Source organism: Echinops telfairi, unplaced genomic scaffold, assembly GCF_000313985.2.
Source record: "Echinops telfairi isolate 266 unplaced genomic scaffold, ASM31398v2 ScPeMD7_23;HRSCAF=83, whole genome shotgun sequence".
NCBI classification, from domain to species: Eukaryota; Metazoa; Chordata; class Mammalia; order Afrosoricida; family Tenrecidae; genus Echinops; species Echinops telfairi.
The window spans coordinates 68,278,025-68,289,755 of record NW_022103920.1 but is presented as its reverse complement, the minus strand read 5'-3'; the positions used below and the strand labels follow the sequence as shown (position 1 = coordinate 68,289,755).

Below are 11,731 nucleotides of genomic sequence, written 5' to 3'. Positions count from 1 at the left end.
AAGGGATCAGTTATCAGGCATCAGAGAATAAAAAAATCATATCATTGAGTTTTCCACTATTTTATGAAGCTCCTCTCATATATATAAACATACACATTTTCCTTAAGATAGAAATATTACCTTACTATGTAAATATAGTTATAGATTATATTCTATAAATATATTTATATTTGTTTATATGGTGAGTTATGTTGTTTATGAGTGCATAAATATTTCTTGAATTATTTATTGATTCTGATATTAATTACAAGGAACCCTGATGGCAATGCGGGGTAGGCATTGGGCTGCTGACTACAAGGTTAACAGTTCAAAGCCACCAACAGCTCTGAGGGAGAATAAGGCTGTCTCTTCCTATAAAGATTGTCAAGTCCCAGAAACTCCACAGAGGGTCCCTGTGGATGGGAATTGACTAGATACAATGGATTGGGGTTGAGTTTATAATTAGCACATTCATAATTCTGTAAAGAAGATTAGAGCCCCTGCCTTCAAGGAAACTTGATTTTATTTCAATATAGAATTTTTCTACATAAACCCAAGAAGGCATGACTTACAAATTTCAATAAGAGTCATGGTAAACAGAGGCGCACTAGGAATTAGGGAAATGAAAAAAATCTTAAGAGAAAGTCTTAAGAAAAATCTTGTTTAAGGAGGTAGATGATATCTTTTTGAGAGATCCATAAAAGGATTCTAAGTGAGGATTAGAAGCCTAAGGAAAAGCCTTCAATGATCATGAGAAAGATGTGTTACAGCAGAGTATGGGCCGGACCCCTGGATCCCAGGGTATGTGTAGCAAAATTGTGATGTGAAGTTGGACAGAAGAATGAAGTCAGTTGTGGGAGGACACGTTGGATTTACGCTGATCTTCCCATCAGACTCAAGGAGACCCTTAGAGGGTCACCTGATAGTTTCTCTCGATCCTTAAGTTCTACAGATAGAACTGTCCCATAGGGTTTCCAAGGATACCAATTTTGTGAAAGCACGCTGCCTCTTTTTCGCCTAATGAGGGGCTGATGGATTTCAGTTGCCCACTTTGGGGTTAGTAGCTCAATGCTTAAGCTACTACACTACTGTGCCTCTTTCTCTGATATGCAGTGAGACACAATACTATTAGGAGTGATCCAGGAATTTCATGGTAGAGTGGAATGAGTAGAATAAGCCGATCTGCTTTGGAGACTAGCTTGGGCCACATGGGTGAATATGGGTCCTTCAATCCTCAAAACCTTCCTTGTTCATAACAGCTATGAGTTATTCCATAACTCAAACTAGAAAGTATATAAAAAGTGCTCTATAGTTTGTGAACTGTAGTCCAATTGAGGTATTATTTGTGGTCTACAGTGAATAGATCCCTGGTAGTTGCTAACTGCAAGGTCATCAGTTCAAAGTCACCAGCTCCTCCATGGGAGAAAAGTAGATTTTCTATTCCTGTGAAAAATTAGAGTCTTGGAAACTCGCAGAGGGAGTTCCACCCCGTCTTATAGGGTGTCTGTGAGTTGGCATTGACTTAATGACAGTAGTAAAGAACTACACTCTACACCTGCTCAATATTTAGTAAATGTTTTAACTGGTGTGATGAAAACAATTCTTTTGAAAAGATTCATTTTGTACCAGTACAGAGAAAATTATCATAATGAGAGAGAATGCACTAATATAAGTTTACAAGTGATTATTATTTATTGAAGATATACTGGTAATTTTTTATAATAGTTTTTAAATGCTCTGTTGTGTCATCAAACGTCAAATATACTATAATAAGTAAACATTTTTCTTCATTCAACAAGGATTTCTTAAATAGTTACTTTATGCCCAGCAGCATTAGGTAAGGAAGCTCATGACCCCACTCTCATGTCATGTTTTGGCAATGTGAGACAAAGCATCCACATAATCGTTTTAATTTGTGAGTGCTGTATCTACTGCATGTTACGGAAGATTAAGTAGTGAGCGTGAGGGTCTGGGGAAATGGATAGAGTGGTTGAAGGGAGAAAGGAAAATGTAGCATTGTTTTGGGGAGTGCCAAAGTAGATAAACTTAGATGTTGTAGAACTTATTTATTTATTTTATTGTAATAAATCATTTTATATAACAATCATTTTTATAACAATCCATACATCCACTATATCAAGTACATGTGTACATTTGTTGCCATCATCCTTTTCAAAGCATTTTCTTTCTACTTGAGCCCCTGGTATCAGCTTTATATAACAATCATTTTTATAACAATCCATACATCCACTATATCAAGTACATGTGTACATTTGTTGCCATCATCCTTTTCAAAGCATTTTCTTTCTACTTGAGCCCCTGGTATCAGCTCCTCTTTTCTTTTTCCTCCCTCCCTCATGGCCACCCTCATGAAACTTTGATAAATTATAAATTAATATTGTTTTCATATCTTACACCGTCCACCGTCTCCCTTCACCCATGTTTCTGTTGTTTGTCATGCTTGAGGGATGGGTTTTATATGCCTATCATTGTGATCAGTTTCCCATTTCTCCTCCCACTTTCTCTCTTCCCTCATGGTTTGCTACTCCCATTATTGTTCCTGAGGGGTTTATCTGCCCTGTATTCCCTATATAGAGCTCTTATCTGCACAGTGTATATGCTCTGGTTTAGCAGGACTCATAAGGCAGAACTGAGACCATAGTAGTGGCAGGGTGGGAGGAAGCATCAAAGAACTAGAGGAATGTCCTGTGTGTCATCAGTGCTATTCTGCACTGGCTTGTCTCTTCCTGTGATCCTTCTGTGAAGGGATGTCCAACTGTCTATAGATGGGCTTTGGGTCTCCACTCCAGCCCCGCTTGTTCACATCAATAAATATGATTGTTTATTTCGGGTCTTTGATGCTGATAACCTGAGCCTATCGACACCTCATGATCACACAGGCTGGTGTGCTTCTTGCATGTGGGCTTTGTTGCTTCCCAGCTAGATGGCTGTTTGTTTATCTTCAAGCCTTTAAGACCACAGACACTGTATCTTTTAACAGCCAAGCACCATCAACTTTCTTCACCATATTTGCTTATGCACCTGTTTTGTCTTCAGTGATCGTTTAGGGAAGATGAGCATTACAGAATGCCAGGTAATTAGAACAAAGTGTTCGGGAATTGAAGGAGTACTTTAGTAGAGGCCCAATGTCCATCTGCTACCTTAATACTTAACATATAAATATATGTGCATAGACCTATATCCCTATATAAATATATTTACATACGTACATGCCTATGTCTATACCTCTATAAATGTCTTTTGCCTCCTGGTTCTTTCCCTTATTTTCTTTTACTTCCTTCCATTCCACTCTCATTTTTGACCTTCATTTGGCTCTCTAATTCCTCTCAGCCCCATTGCACTTGATCAAACCCCACCAGGCATTCTACGCTTTCCTTGCTAAGACTTTTAGATCACTTGTTTCCTTGTCCTTAGGTCTGTTGGCTTCCCCCCTCTCCCCCTCTCCCATGTTGCCCCCAGAACCATAGGTCCCATTGTTTTCTCCACGGGATTGTTTATTCTGCCTACCTTATATAGATAGACATGGGAAGAATAAAAAAAGCCAAAAAATAGTTCCAGGTCTGTCTGTTGACTCTTATGAATGTTTTCTGATTGGGTCTGATGAGGTGCCAAGCCCTGGCCCCAAAGTCTATTTTTGGGATTTGGGGATTCCTCGGTCACTTCATTGCTTTGCTCCCCTTGCTGCTCGTTGCACTTCCTTCTCGTTTTGCCCCGGTGTGTGTGTGTGTGTGTGTGTGTGTGTGTGTGTGTGTGTGTGTGTAGGGGAATTGTCAGACTGGACACAATTCCGGCACTGTGTCTCCAATGCTGTCCCCCATAGAGCTATAAGTCAGTGAGGGGTCCCAGTTTCTCATGGTGGGGCCAGCCCACGATCTTCTCTGGGCCTTGGCTGCTCTGAGCAGGAGTGTCATCCTCAGGACTTGGTGGACCAGGGTGTGGTTCTTTCTCTGTCTCTCTCCTTCCCTCTTAGTTGTTCCTTCTGGTCTGAGCAGAACATCTTCTCTCATCTTCAGTGCTGTCCTCTGTGGTCCTATCTTCTGGGGAGGGGTCCACATAGCTCGGGGTGGGGCCGGACCTCTCTGGTAGTCTGCTGCTTCATGCAAGTATGTTGCCTGCTTTCAAGGCTTGATGCACAAGGTTGAGGCTGGTAACTCTCTCTCTTTCCTGTGGAGACATAGACAATACCTCCCCAGCGGTGGGTTAGTGCCCCATTCCCCCACTACCCAGGTCCTCTTTGGTTTCTTTTCCCCACCTTTTGAGTTGGCTGCCATGTGTATCCTTGGGGTAGAATTTCTATGCAACATCAACTGCCCATTTAGTCGGGTGCAGTGTTTCACCAGCCACATTCAACTGCCTTTATGTAAGAATACTGTTAGGAAATAATTGATTTTGATAAGAGTTTGAGTATTTCCAGGAAACTCCAAGAAAGGGAGAGAGGAACAGAAAGCTAAATGTGTGTTTAAGGGAGTTATTGTAATAACAGTAATGGAGAGCAACATCAAAATAAATTGGGCTGTGAGGGAAATTAGGTCATGGAGCAGAAGGGGAAATGTGACAGGGAAATGATTGGCAGAGAACCAGGAAAAACAAACTGGAAGGTTAAGAGGTGTTGTGGGAAAGTAAGGCTTGACGGTGAGAATGCCCAGTTACTACTGTTAGTCAGTCATAACAACATCCAGGAGTGAGCCTGAGAGTGGGCAATGACTATGAGCGCCACAGGGAAACGTCACGGGGTCTGAGAGGCGCAGTAGTTCGGTGTCCACGATGGTGCGTGGATTAACCATCGGAACTCCGAAGCCACTGAAGCAACAGGGTCAGAAGCAGAGAGAATCACCCGAGGAACCTTCTGAAGCCTTGAACCTGTGAGGCGTTGATAGGGGACTGCCGCAAAGTAGATACCATCACCCAGCAGATTTCTATTCACAGCAACCAGACAGGATGGCAGACCTGCTCCAAAAGGCTTCTGAGGCTGTAAATATTACTGGAAGCAGACGACCCGTCTTTCTACTACAAGGTACTAGGTAGGTTTGAACCATGGACCTTTCAGTAAGCCCAACATTAAACTGCTGGACTACCAGATTCCTTTCAAGTTGATAGTGGGAGGAACTTTAAATTAACTGGAAGTTTTTAAATAAAAACGACCGGGAAGTAAAAGGCTAGATAAAGCCAGCTTCCATTGGCAAACTACACAAAGGAGATTCTCCAAGAGACTGAACTGATGGGCCATGTATTCCTCCGGGTACCGTGTTGGAAGAATTAGAGGATGGAGAGGAATGAGAACTTGAACTGGATTGTTCGTGTGGGTGGTACTGATGATGCTAAACACAAGAGGAGAAGGTGCCTCATTTTTTGTTCTTGTTTTGCTTTTGTAGTGGCCATAGGCATATGAGGTATGATGGGTTTTGTTGTGGTAATCTCTTGTGAGTGGAAGTATGTATAACAGTGACGATGCACGGGGTTCTTAGGAAACCTGCAGCTCCTGGAATGGTGGGAACCAACAAGTGCCAACATCCCAATTCAGGAGCGTCCTGTGTTGGGAGCACGAGGCTTTCTGGGAGCGGGAGATGTGTGCAGGTGGGCACCAATCATCTCATTGGAAGCAAGGGATCAGCCCTGATTTTTTCCTGTTCTGTGTTGAGTCTCCTGGAGAAAAACTCTCTGGGAGACCCTAAGCCTAGGCACTCAGGATTGAAGAGACTGAAGATCATTGTGATTCGAGGCAATAGAGAAGGAGGAGGGATAACAAAGAACAGCCATGGGACAGCAGGGCCGAGGTGCACCCTTCTTGGGCCTGCTTCTTTTATATTGCCTGCAGGCAGCTCACACTGTGAGCAAGGATACAATGGAATTATAGAAAACTAGACTTGTGAGGAAAGTAAAGCAATCACGGGAAGTTAGTTTAATTTATTCCCCTTATTTGGTAAGAAGTGGATGAGCCAAGCCTCCTTGAAGTTACTGTGACTTCTGTACAGAGTGTTTTCAATGCTGACAGTTGACTGCGCAAGGAGAGATACTGGTAAAACAAACCGAATTCAAGGATGGAGTGGTTTTTTCCCATTGCATTCTGCAGGTAAAATTTAAATTCTTGGAGTTCTGAGTTTATCAAAGTGTACGAAACCTCCCTGCTTTAAAAACCACTTTTAAGAGGTCAAATTACACTATAGTATAATGGAAAATAGAATAGAATAACTGAAGATTCCAGGAAGAATAAAAATAATTATTTGAAATGTTATTCAGCTTTCTCTCAAGATATGACTTGAAAAATCAATGACAATAAAGATCAGGATTGAGTAGAGTGTAGGTTAATCCTAAAACTAGTGCACTGGTGATTTTTTTTTCTAATTTTCATCAATTTTGACAAGAAGGCTTTTAACAGTAGAAATCATTTATGAATATAAATTATTTGTACTCTGATCTTTAAAAAAGATCAATACTCTTGACCTAGTACATTTAGTTGTTAAAATTCTATTTACTCTTTCCCCTCCTTAGTATATCTATTGCGATGGGAGACAGGAAGGACACTGCAGAGTCGTATATTCTGCCATCCTGCTTTTTAGCAGTGCTGTCCTACAAATACCCCAAAGACCTGGAAATTCCCACTGCATTTGGCTTCCTGCATTAAACGTCGCCCTTTTGGTGTCACTGTGCTGCTCAAGCACCACTTGTCCGGTTCCCGTTGAACAGGTCTTGACAGTTGCATCTGCTCTTGCAGTCCTTCCAGCAAGTAACTTCTCTGACGAGCTCTCTCTGCAATGTCTTACGATGCGTTGTGACTCTCAGAGAGATTACCAGTGTCCTGTTATCAGATAATTATTTTTGGAATGCATAATCCCTTTTCTAATTCCTAACCTAGGTAGATATTGTCAAGTATAAATTCTACAAGTGATTGTCATCAATTTCCCCATGCATATTATTCCCAGTGAAAAGATAATAACATGTTTTTTATTAATATTTAATGCACAGATTTAGAGCCCATATTTTTCCTACTGTAAAGGAAAAGAGAAAAAACAAACAAAGGATATTTAGAAATCTGAATGAGAAGATGAAAAGTAAATGTGTCTGTAAAACGGCAACTATTTATGAAGCCCCTGCTATGTGCCAGGATCCCTGGTGGCACAGTGAGTAAAGGCTTGGCTTCTAACCCAAAGAGCAGAGGTTCAAGCCTACCGGCCACTAAATGGGAGAAAGATGTGACAGTCTGCTTCCATGAACTTGACAGCCTGGGGAACTCTGTCCTACAAGGTCATTATGACCTGGAACTGACTCAATGGCAAAGGGTTTGTGGGTTTGTATAAGTAATGTTTTAAGAGAAAAGAATACAGAGAGAAGTGAAATCTGCATCTGTACATCAGCTACATATACAAACGGGTCACAAATACATGCAGAGCACTATGAAGGGTGTCAGCCTGCACTTTCCCGTTAGTAGGGAGCTTCCATCCTCGTTTCTTTCTGTGTTTGCTGTCGCTTCCACTTGTGCTCTCTCCTGGCTGAGCTCTAGGATGCTGTTCTTTGAGTGCACAGCAGCCTCTTGACCTGCACTTCAGAGGGAAGCAAACGGCTTAGTAGATGGAAGCACAGGTGTCATGACTCTGACTTCTGCAGCCCCACTCAACTTCCCCTGTGAGGATTCTTGCATTGGCCTGTCTGCTTCAACCATGTCACAGTCTCTATGCTGTGGGTTCCACAAGTTGCAGAATTTGAACGTTTTATAAGAATAAATGAACTGCTATTGGGTCATCTCTTGTGGAAGTATAAAGATCCATGGTTGTTTTTGTAACAAGTCTTTTGTAAACCTGTGGAGTTTGAAATGAGAAAGCACTAGAATGTTACCGAGTTGTCTTGTAGGTGACGCTTCTGCTTTCAAGGCAATAAGCAAGATTAAATGGAAAGAAACTGAAATGGAATTGTATCAATAACTTTCGGCTTCCACTTCCCAAATTGGAAGTCTTTTTTCTCCACACTCCAAGACAGATGACATCTGGATAATTAACTCATCGTTGCACAATAGTAACAAAACGGAAATTTATGGTAAATTTGTCATCTTAAGCTTTTAATTTTGAAATGAGTAAATAGTATAATTTTGTACTATAAGTATAAAATGAGTAAATATGCTCATACCATGAGCATTAGCTTAATGTCAGTGTTCCAGGAACTTCAATCTAGAGGGTTCTATAAGGTTAAAACTTAATTTAGTGTCCTCTCAAGTCCCTGGGGCCCTTTGGTCCCAATCTTAGTTCTGTTTCCTATCTTCTCTCAGATTAAGAAGGGTTACAGGATTATGGCCGCTAAGAATTTTGAGCACCTGGAAAATAAAGACCATTTTCTCTATGTTTTTTCCTCTTTTCACTATTGAAAAGCAAGCAACACACACACACACACACACACACACACACACACACACACTTCCTCCTTCCATCTCCCAATGTGAAAACAAAGAAAAAGAATGGTTTGTATGCTTTTTAAAAAGGATTGAACACAGAGCATAAACATAAACTAAAAAATAATAATAATAAAACATGTTAAGGAACGATGATGTCGAGGGAAGGAAGAAAAGAAAAATATACCAGTAAACCAAAGTTAAGGTAAGCTCTTGCAATTGAGAATAAAATCTGCTCCAAGATTCTGGTTACCAGAGCAAATATCAGAAGCACATGGATTTTTATCATATTGCTATGGGGGAAAAATTTTTCCTAGTTCTGAATTTGTCACTTGGCTATTAAGTCAAGAGTCCTGACTAGCCCTACTAACAGGCAGAAACCATTGTCATCCTGATTATGTTGGGTCAAACTCCACATTTGGCTAGCCAACCTACCTATAGGGTGCAAGCATCTCTTAGTTGTTCCATGACTAAAATTTCTTTCTGGGTTTTTATCTGTTGATGAGAGTCTTCTACCACTGACACATTATTTGTATTTTTATCCTTCTACCAATAGAAAGACATCTTATCCTTGCCAACTTAGTGTGATCTGTTGTTCATTGTTTTCAGTGGGGTTTCCCAGTTGTGCAGCACAGGAGTCGATGTATAATGACAACTGATACAAAGTGGTGTAGGGAATGCAAGAGTGAGGGTTGGGTGATAGGGAGAGAAGGGAATTTGGGGAGTAAATAATGAAGGCAGAGGAGGGAAGGAGCACTAGAACTGATCATGATTGCACAACCCATTTTAAAGCCGATTCAACTGTGGGGGAAGGAGAAGGAGAAGGGTGGCGATGCTCTAAGGTAGATATGATTGAATGATTGAACTGTTCAGTTAGATGATATGTAAGCCATGTGCCAATAAAACTGTTGGGAAAATACATAAAAATGAAAATAAATAAATAAAATAAAATGGGGGTCATTGGATAACATTGGATAGAGATTATATCAAATTTATCAAAAGTCCCATTGCCATTTCTTAAGCTGCTCTAAATAAAACATATCTAATATGTAAATGTTTCAGCTGGAATTCAAATCCATGACTCTAATTCTTCTTGGCTCCCTACCCCATTACCTATAGTATTGACATCACTCAATAAAAGAGTCAGTATGATCATTAATAAGGATGTTTCTCTTCCCTCACCATAAAAATAATCCAATAAGTTATATGTAAACCTTTAAATTGAGAAATGACAGATAAGATCATCTATTCCAATAAATTACATACATGATTTCCTCATAACTATTAAAAGTCAAATTCCCAAATCTAACCCTTACATTTTTTTATTTAATCACTCTGGGCACTCACACCAACTTCATTGCCATTGCGTCAATTACAAGTAGAAACCCTATGGGACAAAGTAGAGCTCTCCCTGTATGTTGCAAAGAAGACTGTGTGTCCTGACTGAAGTGGAACGCCTCTGCATTCTCCCCAGTAGTTCTGGATCAAAGCCCTGAAGTTTGTTTTTGTTTGTCCATTTTTGGTTTTGTTGTTGCTGTTCTGTTTGTTTTTTTTAAGAGTTCTCCAAGGGATAGACCTTTGGAGTCAGAAACTCAGAAGGGCAGTTCTCCCCTGTCCGGGGGAGTTGCTGCGATTCGATGGCAGTGACTGGTTGGGGTTGGGTTCCCTAATGGAGTCTCCCTGGGATACTGAAATCATCTCCGACGTTTCACCGAGTCAGTGATTCAGACATTTTGAGAATTGCTCCTACTGACGAGACAGTGTATTCCACTATTGTCAGGTTTACCACCAAATCATATTTTTCCACTAACATATGACTTCACATTTTTACAATTAAAGTTTAATTATTAAAGGCCTCTCAAATGTCTGTTTTTATAGGTTATGTACCAAATATTTAATGACCTTGCAAAAGAATGTAAATGTATTGGGGAGCTCGATTAAAATAATCCTTTAGGGATCAGTGTAATTATGTTATGTGGCTATTCATCCTTAAAGTGTACATGTTGTAACTGGAAAAATACTTTATTAGAGTTGACAGGATTTATACATTGTCTGCTTCTAATATTTAAAAAATTTGAACATCTTCACATCATAATTCTGCCAAATTGGCTATCTCCACTGAAGATAAGTCTTAATTATTTTCATGACTTTTTGACTTAATTTGGTTTGATTTACTTTGGATAATCATTACTACTTTGAGTGTTTCTCTAAAAATCTGCCTCTAGAAAACTACTTCCGTTTCACTACTCACGGCACTGATGTGCAGAATACTACCTGAATTGAAGACCTTAGGCTGTTTCACATGAATAATAAATGACTAGAATAATTTATGAGTTTTGCATTTCAAATTAAGTCAATAACAAGAAATAAAACTTCACATGAACACGTTCAGTATATTCTCCTATGGAAGATTCATTACATGTGCAGAGTGAAGGGGATGAGCCCCCTGTGGTGAGCCGGACCAAGGGAAATGGCAGGAATATGCAGGTGAGGTGGAAGGAAATCAATTAATTAGGTCTGTCATCTTTCTCAAGGGGAAAGAAACATTCAAAAGAGCAATTACTCTGTAACTGCACATTAGGAAGGCTAGCGTTGACTATGGGATTGTTTTCTCCATGCTTCACATTTTGAAGGGATTCAGCTTTCAGTTAAGCATTCTTTAGGAGAATTTAGTACGTGATTGGACCAGATGAGGCCCCTCTCTCAGGGATGTCCAGGCAAGAGTGTCCGGAGGCAAAGGCATTTCGCCACCCAGACTGCTATTTGAAGCTTCTTTTCTCAGTGCAGAGTAAAGCCCATTGTCGTGGAGTAGACTCCTGCTCACACTGACACCAGGTGTGTCAGAGTGGAACTGTGCTTCTTAAGATTTCAAGAGCTGATTTTTCAGCAATCAACCATCAGGCCTTCCTTCCGAGGCATCTCTGAGTGGGCTCAAACCTCCAACCTTGAGGTTAGCAGTCAAATGTGTTAAAGAAACCCTTTGCAATACCCAAGGACCCCTGGTGCAGAGTACCTGGGTTAAACTGCTGTTTCATTCCAGGAAGCTCTGCAGTCAGGAAGCAGTCTCGACACCGGGTGATCATTCAGCTGCCAACCAACGGGGGCCGGGACTGTGCAGATCCCCTCTACGAAGAGAAGGCCTGTGAAGCCCCGCAGGAATGTCAGAGCTACAGGTAACACAGTGAAAGGAGACGGGTGCTGAGCAAGGAGCTCGTGGCGTGCTTCAAGTCCATCGTCTTTCAGATATGAGAAAAGGGTGCCAACAGAGGCCCCTGGCGTGCTGGGGTTGGGGGTGTTCATAGCTGTCTATCCCAGCTCTGGCCTCTATAACAGGAGTGCTGCTCGGCTGGGGAA

The 11,731-nt window shown here is 40.9% G+C and overlaps 1 protein-coding gene across 1 annotated transcript in view; it reads left to right on the top strand.

Annotated features, from left to right (window-relative positions):
- THSD7A (thrombospondin type 1 domain containing 7A) overlaps positions 1-11,731 on the top strand; it is a 283,581-nt gene that overhangs the window by 186,012 nt on the left and 85,838 nt on the right. Inside the window, exon 10 of the mRNA XM_004702825.2 lies at positions 11,418-11,550. Coding sequence (XP_004702882.1) covers positions 11,418-11,550 — 133 coding nt within the window. The remainder of the gene's footprint in view (positions 1-11,417; positions 11,551-11,731) is intronic.